This window comes from Phyllostomus hastatus, unplaced genomic scaffold (assembly GCF_019186645.2).
Source record: "Phyllostomus hastatus isolate PE091 unplaced genomic scaffold, TTU_PhHast_1.1 phas_contig_977, whole genome shotgun sequence".
Lineage (NCBI taxonomy): Eukaryota > Metazoa > Chordata > Mammalia > Chiroptera > Phyllostomidae > Phyllostomus > Phyllostomus hastatus.
In genome coordinates this window covers 1-16,479 of record NW_025333998.1, presented here as the reverse complement: position 1 = coordinate 16,479, position 16,479 = coordinate 1, and the positions used below count along the sequence as shown (strand labels likewise).

General features: G+C 40.6%; 1 protein-coding gene across 1 annotated transcript; it reads left to right on the top strand.

The window, feature by feature from the left end:
- Window positions 1-368: 368 nt before the first annotated feature.
- LOC123828158 (nuclear autoantigen Sp-100-like) lies at window positions 369-16,070 on the top strand (the record flags this gene model as incomplete). Its single annotated transcript, XM_045852800.1, has 5 exons — window positions 369-483; window positions 10,539-10,698; window positions 11,735-11,900; window positions 12,736-12,794; window positions 15,837-16,070. Coding segments are annotated over exons 1-5 (651 nt in total), but the record flags the coding sequence as incomplete, so codon positions are not given.
- Between the last annotated feature and the right edge of the window lie 409 nt (window positions 16,071-16,479).

Genomic DNA, 16,479 nt, shown 5'->3' with positions numbered 1-16,479 from the left:
CACCTCCACATGGACAAGGGGAACATGGGTTCATTCCCATCCATGTAAGCCCTGCACCCTCTTAGAAGGTTGGGGCAGCTGGGGACAGTGGGTTCACAGGTTGTTTTTGTGTCTTTGCACACACAAGGGGGACTACAGAGGACTGGTTCTGCACCCTCTGGCAGACCGCCTCTTTGGCCTTCCACACCCTGGTTGTCCCTCTTTGTCCTCCATTCCTCCTGCCACTGTCCTGATGGCTGAGGACCTCTATCAATACTCTATGGGGCTATAGAAGGGGAAAGGCAGCCTAGGGCAGCACAGGGGTACTTAGTTTCACTTCTCTTTTCCTCATTTGGGTGGAGTGCATTCAGGGTGAGTCTGTTACATTTCCTGCTCAGAGCTGGGCAGTCTCACTCAATGTGGCAGGGTCACCAGAGGGATCAGAGGTCCTGGCAGGATCAAGGGCAGGACGATGGCCACCAAGGGCAGTGACCTCAGCACCAGGTCAGTTTCTGTCTGCCTTCCTTTAACTTTCTCTCTGGCTATGGTGCTGCTTTAGTACCTATTATTTATTAGACACTCCTCTAAACCCTGACCTTAACCTTGTTTATAGGAACACTCACGTGCAGTGTAATGGAATGCAGGAATATGCACTGAGGGAAGCGGATCTTTAAACAGCAGGGGGGGACAGCTGCAGGTGTGAGTGCAGCTGCCACAGTCCACAGGACACTTGTCTTACACCTACTGCTCTGCTGTGGAGTCATTTCGACACGGTTGTGCTTCCTGAGGTTTTGAGGCAGTGATTTGTTATTTTCTCATGACCTTTGTGCCCTCTCTTTTCCCTCAGGCCTCCTCTACTTTCACATTGGTCATTTCAAGAGGGTACTTTAGAAAATATAAAAATTCAGGTTAAACATCTGACTTTTCAATGGGTGCCATGGTCCCCTACCGGACCTGCATTGGGTCAGCACCAGGCCTACTCTGGTCTCAGGCTGGGGGTCTGGTTCTTCCTCCAGGGATCTTGGTAAGGGAGTCAAAAGAAGAGAAAGGACCAAGATACCAAAGACTAGTGCAGGTTAAGTGTTCCATTTGTACTTTCATTTTCTGCTCCGGAGAGGTTTACACATTTGGCAAAGAAAAGGCTAGACATCCTTTCACATTAATCATCACATGGATCCATCTCATTGTTTTTAATGGCCACAAGCTACTGCATGGAATCCATACACCATAATTCTTTACCAACGAGCTCTGAAATATAATTTTATATGTCTTCATGTTTTTTGCATATACCCCAGTGTTTGTGTAGTTTCAAAAACCGAAATGTGAAATTGTTGAGGGTAATAACACTCACTTGTTTATACTGCAGATCCTGCTAAGTTGCCTTTTTTTTTTTTCCTATGGCTGAACCGCTGTATTCTCCCAGCACTGGCTGATGAGACATCTGTCCACACCCAGACTTCACAAAGGAGCTGGGTTAAGGGATATAGCCTGCTAATTTGCATTCTCTGATTACATGGGAAGTTGAACAGGTTTTGCTGTCTATTGTCTATTTAAATTGCCTCTTCTCTGAACTGTTGGTTTATTTTTGGCCAGTGTTATTAGTTGAGCTGATTGTCCTTCCTTTAATGACAAGGTAGAGTTTGCTGCTTAGTTTGAACTTTACAAATATACTTTTCTTGTCTTTAATTTTGTTTCTGGTGACTTCTATCATATTAAAGCTTGAAATTTGGAGTATCTACTTGTAGTATTAATTTAATAAAATGGATACACCTTGGTTATTATAAATAAATAAAAGCAATACCAAAAGTTACTGGTAAATTCCATACAGCTCTACTTAAACACAGTCCTTGTGTTCTTTAAGGTGGCAGATTCAATTTCACCTCTATTTCAGAGATGCTTCCTTCTCCAATATGGTGTAAAACTTTTTATTTTTCAAATTTTGTGCAAAATTATTCTTTCATTGATGCAAATTGAGCTCTCACAGCTTTATATGCCCCCTAAACTTTTATTCTTTAGTTTTTTACTTTGTGTTCATAATGGTTCTCTCAAATTTTTCTTCTGAGACAATTATTTTACTTTTAGCTCTTTCTTTGGTTTTGTATAATTTCTAATTTGAAAGAGTTAATTCTGTTTGTTTTCGAGAGTGGTCTCAATTTCCTTCCATAGCTCTGCAAGCTCAACTTTAAACCACATTTTGTTACTAAATCAAGAAATCTGCACACTGTTGCTTTATTTATATAGGTGTTTGTGTGACATTAAGTGTTTTTGGATGTCTTCCTTGACTGCTGAGTCTTCCTGAAAGTGAGCCCTGTCTGTAGCTTGGTGTCTGTGTTCCTTCACTTTCTTTCTCTCCTGCCTGCCATGGTTGTATAGCCTACCTCACTCATGTTTGACTTTTGCACCATTCTCATCTGGATGAATTTTTTAAAAATATTTTCTGTCTTATCTGAGACTGAATTTCTTGGCATCTAATATACAGTTTGAAGGACTTATCATTTTTCTTGTCGTTTTCTCTGAGACACCACATTTGGTTAACCATCCTGTTGCCCTCTGCTCTACTGCCCTTTTCATTACCCAGTGGCCACATGTGCAGGGTCTGCTCTGTGCTCCTCTTCCCTGTCATTGGCGTGTAATATCCTCTCCTAGTGCCACAATGACTGTCAGAGTACAACAACTTCATAAGAACTTTGACATCTGGCAGAGTGCATCTTCCTATCTTCTTTTCCTTTTCAAAATGCCTCATCCTTTTGCATATCCAAACCAGCTAGTCAAAATCTTGTTGAGATTTATATTGGGATTGTAATGAATTTGTGGAACAACTGAAGAGAATTGACATCATTATGATATTGATTTTGTATCTCATTAATATGGTATATGCATACTATTAATTTAAAAAATATTCTCTAGAAATTTCCAGCCAAGATGGAATTGTTGGTATATCACACTGTGCCTCTTCCCACAACCAAAAGGACAAGAAAAAAAACTTAAAAAAGAAAAAAGCATGCAGAACTGCCAGAAAATCAAACTATATGGAAGTTGGACAACCAAAGACTTAAAGAAATATTCATCCAGACTGGTAGGAATGGAGGAGATGGGCAGGTGGGGCAGAGAGGACTCATGGCATGGCAGTGCCTAGAGGGACTGGGGAGGGCAAGGTGGCATCTTGTGGACCAGGTGAGGTGGTAGCTGGCAGAGTGGGTGGTCTCACGTTTTCGTGCAGGTAAACCGGGAGGAACAATGGGGGAGTGAGACAGATCAAGCAAACTAGTGTTCCAGCGTGGAAAAATAAGGCATCGAAACCCCTGATGAAAAATGTTGTGGGTTTTGTTTCAGCATGGGAAGCTCCCAACTCACAGGAGAGTTCGTTCGAGAGACCCACAGGGTTCTAGAATATACACAAACCCACCCACCTGGAAATCAGCACCAGAAGGGTCCAATTTCCTAGTAGGTAGTGGAGGAAGTGACTGAAAGCCAATCAAGAGCCCAGCAAGCCACATTGTTCCTTCTTGGACCCCCATCCCCATATTGCACCAAAATGCAGAAACATGGGTTGTCCTGCCCTGGTGAATACCTAAGGCTCCATGCCTTACTAAGTAACAGGCATGCCAACACAAAAAAGTGGCCCAAATGGAAGAACAGATCAAAGTTCTAGAAAAAATGAGCACGCAATGAAGTGATAGCTAATATATCAGATTCACCGTCCAAACACTGGTATCAAGATTCTCACAGAAATAGTTGAGTACGGTCTCAAAATAGAGGAAAGAATGCACAGGGAACTTAACAGTGATGGGATGGAAACTGGAACTCAAACCAACAGTTTGGACCAGAAGGAAGAAATGAACATTCAACAAGAACAGAATGAAAAAAACAAGAATTCAAAAAATGAGGACAGTCTTAGAAACCTCTGAGATAACTTTAAATGTTCCAACATTTGAATCATAGGGGGTGCCAGAAGGAGAAGAGGAAGAGCAAGAAATTGAAAACTTATTTGAGAAAATAATGGAGAACTTCCCCAATCTGACCAAGGTAATAGCCTCCCAGGAAGTCCATGAAGCTCAGAGAATCCCATAGAAGTTAGACCCAAGGAAGCACACAGCAAGACACATCATAATTACATCACCCAAAATTAAAGAGAAGGAGGTGGATATAATCTTAAAAGCAGCAAGAGAAAAAAAAAGAGTTACCTACAAAGAGTTCCCATAAGACTATCTGCTGATTTCTCAAAAGAAACCTTACAGGCAAGAAGGGGCTGGAAAGAAGTATTCAAAGCCATGAAAAGATAGGACCTACATCCAAGATTTCTCTCTCCAGCAAAGCTCTCATTTAGAATGAAAGGGCAGATAAAATGCTTCCCAGGTAAGGTCAAGTTCAAGGAGTTCATCAGCACCAAGCCCTTATTATACAAAATGTTAAAGGGACTTATCTGAATAAAAGAAGATCCAAAACTATGAGCAGTAAAATGACAGCAAACTCACAACTATCAACAACCGAACCTTAAAAAACAAACACAAACTAAGTAAACAATTAGAAGAGGAACAGAATCATATAAATGGAGATAACATGGAGAGTTATCAGTGGGGAGGGGGAGAAGGGAGAATGTGGGAAAAGGTACAGAGAATAAGAAGCATAATTGGTAGGTACAAAATAGACAGGGGGAGGTTAAGAATAGTATAGGAAATAGAGAAGCCAAAGAAGTTATATGTATGACCCATGGGCAGGAACTAAATGGAGGGGGGGGGAAAAGCATGTTGGAGGAGGGGTAGAAGGCAGAAGGGAATAAAGGGAGGGGAATGGTACAACTGTAATAGTATAATCAATAAAATATATTTAAAATATTTTCTAATAAAATTTATAGCTTTGACTCTAGATGTTTTATACTCATTCTGCTACATTTATTTGTCCATACCTTTTTTTCTTAAATCTGCATAATTTCACATCAGCTTTCTAGCTGCCTGCTACTAAGATATAAAAATAAATTAATTTTTGCCACTTTCTAATTTAGTAACTTATATGGTGATATATATGAACTTATATAAGGTATACCTAGTGACAATTTTGTTTCTTTATAATCTTTACACTTATTTTATTTTCTTTGCTTATTGTGTTGGCCAGGACTTCCAAGATTATGGTGAGCACAAGTAATGCTAGTAATCATCTGCAAATTGAGCCCAGGTCCAAAGAGAAAGCTTTTCTCATTGCCCCATTATGGTTGATGTTAGCTGTACGTTTCCTTTCTTAATATGGAAACTTGCACAGATTTTTAAAAAAGTATATCTAATGTTTTTAGTGTATGAGGTGTTTCTGGCCCTGTTTTCTACATTTTCTGCTGTTCTCACTTCCAAAGATTATTTAAATAAATTTTTTGGGGGGAATAATATTATATTTATTGAAAAGTTGTAAAGATACTCAAGAAATTTCTGTACACTTCACACCTAGTTTCACATCCTGTGATATTATGCTCTTACACTGCTGTGATACACTTATCAAAACAGAAAAACCCACATTGCTACATCCGTGTCACTGAACCTGCAGACTTTTTAAATTTTAATGGTTCTTCCATTAAAGTCCTTGTTGAGTTCCAGGATTGACTCCAGGATACCACGTTGCCCTCAGTCATCCTGTCACCTATTCTATGGTCTGTGACAGTTCCTCAGTTTCTCCTTGTTTTTCATGACCCTGGGGTTTGGAAAGTACTATTCAGGCATTTTGTTAAGTATTCCTCAGTTTTGGTTAATCTTGATTCTTTCAGTCTGGTGTTACGGGTTTCAGGAAAGAACTCCCTGAGGAGAAGTGCCCTTCTCATCCCTTCTGTCAGGGGAGATGTCAGCCTGACTTATCACCAGGGTTGTTCACCTTGATCACTTGGTTAAGGTGGTGATCGCCAGGCTTCTTTTGCAAACTTGTTATGTTTTCCTCTCCACACTTATTCACAGAGATCCTTTTGCTGGTTGATTTTGGCTGTATCCTCAATTGTACTTGAAAAACTTACTTATGGGTAAAATTTAGGCCTGCAGTGAAGGCATGAGCCTTTGGGCAGGATTTCTTTTGCTACATCAAGGTACCTGAGGGCACAAGCCCAAGCCCTCCATTCATTTCATCTGGATTCCCATTGGACTCTCCATCCTGTGTGGCCTGGACTTTGTTTCTGTCCCTCACATACTAAGGTTGTCAAACCCAAGGATCTGGTTCTCTAGGATCAAGAAATGCCTTGAAGTCAAATGTGGCTTCTGTGATAACTCCCTGGTTTCTCCTTCCCCTTCACCAAAGTAATAAATCCTTATACTGTTTTCATTTCCTAAATGATTAATAACATTTAAATGCTTTTGCCAACTTTCAGGTTTTATCAGCAGAAAGTGATATAGCACATGCAAGTGGAGGGTATTGAGATTTTTTAAAAACTCTCCCTACTGCACCAGCAACCTATAGTCATTGATCGATGGGGTCATTGATTTGCTCTCATTTCTCAGATTATGGCTTTATTTTTAAGTATATTTTATTGATTATGTTATTCAGTTGTCCCATTTTTTTCTTTCACTTTATTTGCCTCCAATCTGCACACCACATCTGCCTAGATTCCCACTCCTCCTTATTTAATGTCCATGGGTTGTACATATAAATTCTTTGGCTTCTCTATTTTCTATACTATTCTTAACCTTCCCCTGTATATTTTGTGCCTACCATTTATGCTTCTTATTTCCTGTACCTTTTCCCCCCTGCATTCCCTCCCCTGTCCCACTGATAATCCTCCATGTGATCTCCATTTCTGTGATTCTCTTCCTGTTCTAGTTGTTTGTTTAGTTTCTTGTTTTTGTTTTTTTTCATGTTAAGTTGTTGATAGTTGTGAATTTGCTGTCATTTTTCCTGTTCATAGTTTTGATTATCTTTTTTCTTAGACAAGTCCCTTTCACATTTCATATAATGCTTGGTGATGATGAACTCCTTGAACTTGACCTTATCTAGGAAGCACTTTATCTGCCCTTCCATTCTAAATGATAGCTTTGCTGGATAGAGTAATCTAGGTGGTAGTCCTTGCGTTTCATGACTTTGAATACTTCTTTCGAGACCCTTCTAGCTTGCAAGGTTTCTTTCGAGAAATCAGCAGATAGTCTTAAGGGAACTCCTTTGTGTGTGTCTCCTTTTCTCTTGCTGCTTTTAAGATTCTCTCCTTATCTTTGATCTTGAGTGATGTAATTATGATGTGCCTTGCTTTGTGCTTCCTTGAGTCCAACTTCTTTGGGACTCTCTCAGATTCCTGGATTTCCTGGGAGTCTATTTCCTTTGCCAGATTAGGGAAGTTCTCCTTCCTTATGTTTACAAGTAAGTTTTCAATTTTTTGCTTTTCCTTTTCTCTTTCTGGCATCCACCTGATTTGGATGTTGGAGCACTTAATATTGTCCCATAGGTTCCTAAGCCTCTCCTCGTAGTTTTAAATTCTTCTGACTTTATTCTGTTCTAGTTGAATGTTTATTGCTTCCTTCTGGTAAGAACCATTGATTTGAGTTCCACTTTCCTTCCCTTCACTGTTGGTTCTCTGTACATTTACCTTTAATTCACTTTTCATAGCCTTCACTTTTTCCTCTATTATGTGACTATACTCAACAATTTCTGTGAGCATCCTGATTATCAGTGTTTTGAACTCTGCATCTGACAGGTTGTCTACCTCTTCTTTGCTTAGTTGTATTTTTTTCTGGAGCTTTGATCTCTTCTTTCATTTGAGCCATATTTTTTGTCTCAGTGTACCTGTTACTTTATAAGGGGTGGAACCTCAAGTATTTGTCAGGTCAGGGCAACCTACATCATTGTGTTGTGGCTCTGTATATGGAAGTCTCTGACTGAAGAAACCTGTGGGGGCCCTGGTTGGTGTATCTCAGTGGATTGAGCTTGGGCCTGTGAACCAAGGAATCACCAGTTCAGTTCCTAGTCAGGGCACATGCCTGGGTTGCAGACCAGATCCCCAGTAGGGGCCAATCAGGAGGCAACCACACATGGATGCTTTGCTCCCTCTCTTTCTCTTCCCCTTGCCCCCCCCAAAGTCAATAAATACAAATTTAAAAAAGAATATTGAGTTTTCCAATCTAAAATATTTAATGTCTCTATTTATTTAGACGTTTAATTTTTCTGTACAATGTTTTATACTTTTCTGTGCAAGTCTTGCATTCCATTTGTTTGATTCTTTCTAAGAATTTAATTCTTTGCCTTACTTTATTTTCAATTTGAGAACCCAATTCTTAAAATTTTATGTTTCCTGGTTCTTTTATAAAAACAATATTATTTTATAAGCTGTGAGGTGTTAAATATGCTTAAAGTCTTGTTATGTTGGACCTATTATTTCTATTTCTACTGATGTTGCCAAAAAAAAGTTGAAAGAAGGTTTTGAAGGGTCCTGGGTGGAACCTGACACTTGTCACTAAGCCAGTGTTAACAGCCTTGAATGTGACATTCCACACATTTTCTAACATTTGTTTCAAAGTTTACCCATAAGATTTTAGTACTTTGATTTATATAAAAATGAGGCCATAATATATTAATCTGAACTTGATATTTTTGTTCATCTATAAAACTATGATCTTCTCCTTGATCTCACTTTTAAGTGGAATCTAATCCACAAAATGAACAAGCAAGCAAAATATAACCAGAGACATTAAAATCAAGAACAATCTGACTATAACCAGAGGGGAGGTGAAAGAGGATGATGGGAGGGGAGGGGATGAGATTTCAGGAACAGTTGTTCCTGAAGGTGAGGAACACATGGAGAAAACCAAGGGTGGGTGGAATCAGGGGGAGGGAGGTAGGGCTGCCTGGTGTGGGAGAGAGGGATGGGGGAAAAACACAGACAACTGTACTTGAACAACAATAAAATTTAAAAAAAGAAGTAAAAAAGGTAAGGGTGAACTATTTGAGAGTTGTTTCAGGCAGCTAACTTGTACAAATCTATGTTACTTTCAGATGTTATGGTTATAGTATTTGCCTGATTTTTAAGAATTTATAAGTTGTTGTAACTTATTATTCAAAATAAATGTTTACTCTTGTAATCAATTTTGTAAAAAAAAACCCCCATGATATCCCATCCAAATTACTAAAAGGAAATAGGTATGTAATACTCCACTAGTATGTATTTATTATAATATATTAAACCATTTATCTGAAGGAAAATCATATTGTTTTCAGGTTTGGTGGTCATATTAAGTTTTTATTGTTGGTTTTTGCTATTGAAACAATGCTTCAATAAATGCTTTTGTACCTACAGGTATCTGATAAAAAATATTTACTTGTGATATATGTGCCTAGTAGTCAAGAAAATCAATGGGCAAAACAAATGAAAATCTCTGTCTTAATGGCATATGTATATTTAGGGGGAAGAGTGACAGTAAGAAAATAAATTTTAAATGAAATACAGAAGTAATTAATTTAATATGTTAGGGAAGGCTAAGACATGGTAGAGAAAAAAAAGAAAACGGAAGGAGCTAAATTAGGAATTGGGACTATAAGGTCAGGGTGAAGGAGCTGAAGTTTTTATTTCAAATAAATTGGTCAAAGCAGGTCCCATTGAGAAGGTGACATGGAACAAGGACCTTAAGGAGATGAGGCAGTTAGTTCACTAAATGGGTATCTGAACAAAGAACACTCTATGCAGGGGAGACAGCACTAAGTTTCTAGGGCTCACGTGTGCCTGGTGTAGTCAAGGAACAGCAGAGAGGCAGGTTTGGCCAGAGGAAGTGAGCTAGGGGACAGGGGAGAAGAGCTGGACTATTTCGGGCCCCTTGAGTACTGTAAGAACTTGTCTTTCTTCTGAGGGGGAAATAAGGTACCACTGAAAGTTCTGGAACTCTAGTTTCTGTAAGTTGCAAACTGGTGTTTTTTTATTTCCATAGGCTAGGTTCCCAAAGTGGGGTGACTACTGGACCAATATGGACTCTATCTTTGAATTTATTGCAATATGTTTTCAGTAAAGTCTTTAGCAATTTCTGCTCATACCAGCAATGAACGTCTGCTTCTCTGAATCTTCTCCATCGCTGCTTTGTCACTTATGAAGTTGTGTTTGCCAATTTAGTAGGCAAAAAGGGATGTTTATCTTGTATGAATACTTATGTTTATTGGACATTTTAGTTTTTCCCTAAGTTGCCTGTTCAGGTCCATTTTCTTTGGCATCATAAGTCATACTTTATGAACTAACAAGCAAAAAAGATAAAGGACAGGTTGACAGCTGTTGGGTGTATGTGGCTGGGTGGAGGGTGGAGGGATTGAGCAAAAAAAGAAAAAAAAAGAGGAAGAACTCATGCCAGGGGAAGGGGGGTGGGTTATGGGGGGGGGGATGAATGGTGATGGACAGAGGCTTGACTAGGGTCGTTAACACACAATACCATGTACGGATGATGTGTTGCAGAAATGTACACCTGAATTAGGTCCAGGGGATGTAACTAATAAAACTCTCAGCTGATTTCTCAAAAAAAACCTTTTGAGGCTAGAAGGGATTGCCAAGAAATATTCAAAGTTGTGAAAAGTGGGGACCTACGCCAAAGATTGCTCTACCATTTTGTCATGGTATCCTTTCTCTCCAGAATGTCTGCAGAGGACCAGGACATATATAACAGTGTCAAGGAGACTGCAGGCAAGCTCTTCAAAAGGCATAAGGTGGAAATTTCAACTGCAATAGAAAGACCATTTCCTTTCTTTGAAATGCTCCGGGACCATGAATTTATCACTAATGAAAAATATAACGTAAGTGAGGTTTACTTTGTCACAATCTGGCACACAGCGCTAAACTTTGTTTTGTTCTGATATATTTGAAGTCAAATGTCAGAGAACAATCAGACAACTGAGGAGTCTCCTGTGAGTGGGGACCTTCTCATGTAGTGCTGTAAGTGTTCCTAGAGTTAAGAAGGGGAGAAGAGAAACAGGCATTACTGGAAACAGTCCTGCTCCTAACTGAAGGGAATAGTGCCCTGTGGTGCCCCCAGAGTTTGGTGAATAGCCCTGGAGACAGGTTGGATCCACACATGAATAATGCCTTGTAGGATTTATGTATATAATATAGCACAAATTAGGAAAAACAGTAATTTTAATGAATGGAGGAATAAGCTTAATGATTTCATTTAATGAAATAATAATTGTCACAACATTTCATTTCAATAAATATCAATTTAAATATTTAGATTGAGAACATTAAAATCCCCAGAGAATAAATGTCTGGTGACATTTTTTCCTATTTTTCCTTTTCTGTTGGTATTTCTGGAGTATCAGAATTCTGCTAATTTTAGCAAAAAACTTAAGCATAAATGCAGAGTACAAGTTTTGTCTTTCCCTATGAATATGCTTACTTTATGGCAAAGTTCACAGGAAGGAAAAGATCATCAGCTGGCTTGCTTGAGCCCTTCTAGGCTGAGTCTGTCCTGGGGAAGGGACAAGTGTTTTCCAGTCAAAGGAACAGCGGCACATCACCTGCTAAATCGATTCCTAAAACATTTGGCTGGGCTCTGCAAGGGATACACATCACTTAACATGAACCTATTTTTGTTCTACAAAATTGTTCCTCCTTCTATCTACTATAAATGAGGATAAGGAGATTAAATTCACAAACAGATGTTTTCTAGGGAGACAGATTTAGTTGTTCCACTTAGTAGTCATACAAACATATACAAATTCTAAACTTTTACATCAGAAGATACTATCTAGGGAAATTGTCATACATTAACAATAAAATCACTATCTGGCGGCTGTTCTGTATTTATATTTTCCGCATTCTCTATTTTTTAAGGAGTATCAAGCAAAGCTTATGCGAATTTCTGCAACAGCAGCTGTATATGATATTCTTACTGAACTGCAGGAGACATTTGACTTTCCCCTTCTGCGTGATTTGTTCAGCAATACCATCATGAAGAACTATCCTGATTTACGTCGCAGTTACACAATCTTCAAAAGAGGTAATTAGGTTTATTACTAACTTTTTGATGTCCATGGCCAATTTTTTTTCCACAAGTATATACTGAGTTCCTACCATGTGCCAAACACTGTGCTAGGTGGTGGAGCTACAGCAGTTAAGAAGCAGACATAGCATGAGCCTCTCAAAGCTTATAACATAATGGACACAGTTAAACACCCACCAGGTGGTCTGTTTAACTAGGCATTTAGACTCACAGGACATGCAGAGACACAGTGGCATCAGATTTACTTGGAAGAACAAATGACAAGAAAAATAACATCCCTATAGGGTGGTGTCAGTCACTGCTCTTCTGTGAGACCCTTTGTAGTGGTCCACACAGCAGTCCATCAAGTGGCGTACTACCTGCCTCGAGTGACAGCTTAGGTATGAGTGTGGGATCCACCATGTCCTAGCCACACCATGTCCATGGGAGTCGGTGTCTCATGTAACAACTCTACAATCATAACTTACCGCAACCCCAAAGGAAAGAGCTAACTTACAAGAGTCATGACATTGGAGGAAGACCAAATATGGCTTAGAGTTCATACCTAGTCCCTCCCAGGTCACAGGCAATCTCCCTACATACTGTCACTGCTCGTTTTTTACCCTAAACCCAGTGTTGGCTTAGTAACACAGAGGAGGCCACCTTCATCAGGTTTCCAGAGTAATGAGCAAGAACATTAACTCAAAGTCAAACTTGCTTTTAAAGAAGGGGAAAAGGTTTTATTATCACATTCTCCACAACACACGTGGAAATTCTGAAACATGCAATTTGAGGTGATGTCACTATTCTGGATGGAGATCTCTAACTGTCTTCTTCTCTTGCCTTCTCTCAGAGATATCAAACATAAGCAATTACCTGGAAAATGATGAGGAAGAAAATGAGGGAGATCTGGTATTCAACTAAACCTTGAACAAGGTGATTGCAGCAGATAAAAAGCCGATTCTCTATCTGCTTAGAGGAAAGGAGAAAGGGAGGTGGGCTCTGAGGCCAGAGTAAGGTTTGGGAATCTGGGGAGAACCATAGAGGGAACCTGGAGAAGACAGCGGTGGGTATATGTGCGAGCATCGGCCCAGAGGTCAGTCTTGTAGAAGTAGCTGTGACAGGAGACCATGAGCCCAATAATCAAGACAGGAACCCAGAGTGTCAGGAAACCAGATTTAACAAGAATACTGACCTGGTAGTAATTGTGATTTAGAAAAATCCTGTAAGAGAAGATCAGTGTGAAGCTGTGGAGGACTAGGAACTGTGGGCACAAGGTCAACACCACATAGGAGATCCTTGGTGAAGACAGAAAATGGGACTGATTTAAATATAGGGGGATGCCGTTCAAGAGCAGGAATGTTCAAGGACATAGGCAGGCATATGAGGAAAGAAGAGGGGAAGTGGTAAGATGTGGAGGAGAAGATGGTTATAATTTGAGGGAGAGAGAGAAGGAAGAGAAATGAAAGACAGGAAAAAGGAGGTAAAGGACACAATAAAACAACCTTATTTTTAAGAGCTCACTTATTGAGCATTTACTCATGCAGTCGTGGGCTTAGTGCTCACACCTGCCCTTGGGGAGCAGTCTCACTATCTGCGCATTTCTGAAAAGGACTGAAATCTAGAGAGACTGTGTATGCATTTGGCTTGGGGTCAAATAGGCAAGATAAACCTAGATATTCTGAACCTAGAGCCTGTGTTCCTAACCCTGTACACACCAGATAGTCTCATGGAAAAGACAGAAGCCTGAGTTAAAAACAGGAAACATAAGTAGAAAGAAACACAGAAAGAAGAATACCAAGAGCTGGAGGAAGTGCAGGAAATCCGACACGGAATCTCATGAAACGTCCAACAGTTACAGAAAAACAGGCATGCAGAGTCATGGTGTGGTGTGAAGGGAAGTGGGGAAGAGAGAACAAGATTTTGTAGAAAGTAAGGCACCAGTCAAAGTCAGCTCTAAAAGTTCATGGTGACTTTGGGTGACATGAGAAGCCATCTGCAGTTACTGAGTGACTTGTGAGCAATCTCAGTAAGATGGCCTGGCTGAGGCCAGCAGTGTAGTGGATGGCTAGAGTCACAGGGGAACCCCGAGGTCCAGATGAGACCTGTATTAATACCTGGGGAGGGGATCATCAAGTCTTACCTTGTAAAGGTTTACATGGGACTAGAGGAAAACAGCACAGCTCACACTTCAATTTCTGGAATAAATTTCTACTTTCTTCCCCCAGGAACTGACAGTAACTCAAACTTGCCTTGGAGTGGCCCACATCCCCCTGAATAATGCTGGTGTGTTTCTAGTAACTGTTTTATGATCATTGTTTTTCTTGTCTTATTCTGGCATGTGCTATGGGGGGTGAAGGGTAGGGGCTGATTCTTTTTAGTGCTGATTGTCCAGAATAGTCATTCTTTGCATCTGCATTTTCCCCAAAGATTTAGATAACAGTCTTCCTTTTCCTGGTTTTTGGGAGGGCTGGCTCTTCCCTACCTCCTGCATGTGCTGCCAGCTCCTGCCATCCTTGGCCTGGACCTATTGCTTGTGCACCTGGTTTCACAAGCCTTCTGCCTCTGTCTCGCTTAACACTGGCTGCAGCCTTGCTTTGATGTCACACCCAGCAGTGGCCAGCACTGCAGTGAGAAGAGGGGGGTAGGGATAATGAGTGTTCCTCCTGGGCCAGGATCTCTCATGTGTTGGGTCCCTTACACAGGACCATGGACACCATGTGAATCTGTGCAAACCCTCTCCCTTCAACTCCAGGGCTGCAGGCCTGGAGCTGCTCTAAAACACCCTGGAAGGCATATTATGTAGCCTCCACTGGGATGTGTTATTCAAGAAAGGATGTTTTTAAATTAATAACACATTTTTATTAAAAAAAATTTCAGAATGATTTTTGAGAGCACCTTTATACTTTTCTGCAAGTCATGTTTACTCAGAAAGTAAATGTTTAGAGTATAAAACATCCAACATGCATCAATCCATAGTTTAGTACTTTATCTACCAGTGAGCTGGTGGGAAGAGGAGGGCGAGAGGAAGGAACAGTGGTGAGTAATGGGCAGAAAAAGGGTTTCACTGTGTGTGTGTGTGTGTGTGTGTGTGTGTAGGGGGTGTGGTGGGGAGGAGTAATGACCCAAATATTGCAAACAAACCACCAATAAATGTGTCCAAGAGTCTGACTCATCTAGGAAGGTTGACTGTGACAAGCACAGGGCCGGAAGGGCTGTGTCTTGTGCCCCTCCTTCCAGAGGGGGCTCCAAAGAACTATGGATATTGCATTAGAATGCACCAGGGCCCAAGTTCTATGTTAAAATTGTGAGAATTAATTTAGTAAATAATATTTTTTATAAATTAGTTAGCTTAGAAAAATAGTTCTAAATGAGAAAAAACCAAGCTGCAATGAAAGTAATGTTTATCCATTCATACACAATTGGGGTTGGTGGGAAGAGAGTGGGATGGGTCAATGGAGTCAATAATGCACAGAGGAGGTTCACTGTGGGGAAGGGGGTGTGCAGGTCCTGGGAGGTTTACTCAGATTCATTCCTTATCTTTTCCTGCTCTGCTCTGCCCTCTAACCCTGGCCACAGACCCCTGCAGACTTGCTTGCCAGCTCCATTGTACTGCGTCCAGCTGAGTTCCTGACCTGGTAGACAGTAGCAAGACATTAGAGGATGGGAGCAAGGGAGAAGCCGGTATATATTGCTGTCACTTTCTCAGGCCTCAACTCTGGCAGTAGCTGCATCTTCCCCATGACACCACTTCCCACCAAGCAGGCCAGCCATAGTCAGCTTGTCCCCACCCAGTGACCTTGGGATATGCCCTTGGTACAGACCTCACCCTTAGTCCTTCACATACCTTGCTCTTGACCATTTGAAAGCTGCCACATTCTTCCATTTGGGCTTCTTGGCTCTTCCATCAGCTGTATAACTAATCATCTGGACTAAATTCCCTCTGCTCTAAAGTTTAGACAGCTTCTTATTGTATTTTCCTGCTGGACCCTGATTGATGGAGGAAACAAATTAAATATCTATGAATCAAAATGTGGTCTAGGTACAGCCACATCTGATAATGGACTCTCAAATGACATGTTTGAAGAAGAGATAAGTGTGATTGTTGATACAACCACTGGCAGCAACGATGCCCTAGAAAGCCAACAAGCAAATGAACAATATGTCCCCAGCAGAATGAGCCAGCAGGTAAGACTGAATGTCTGCCATGGATGAGTGTGGAGGGGAACAGGCAGGTGGAGGGACTCAGTGTGGTGGATACAGTCACAAGAGTAGAACTTCAGTAATGATGAGAGTGCATAAGACGGAGAAAACATAAAGACAAAATTGCTATAGAAAGGGCATTCACAGGTCACAAAAACAATTAAGAAATACAGTAGGAGAAAGTAAGAAACACTGTAGAGAATGGATAAACTGAAGGTTCACAGAGGGCACAGCAAGGTCAGGTCTAGGGTGAGGCAGGAACCCAGAGGCTTGTGAAGAGGATCTCACTCTCAGCACCTCCTGTGCTGTAGACGACCACTTTGCTTCACCCTGGACCCTGCTGGGCCCTGACGCACAATGACAAAATAAATATAGAGAAATAAGTATGAATAGA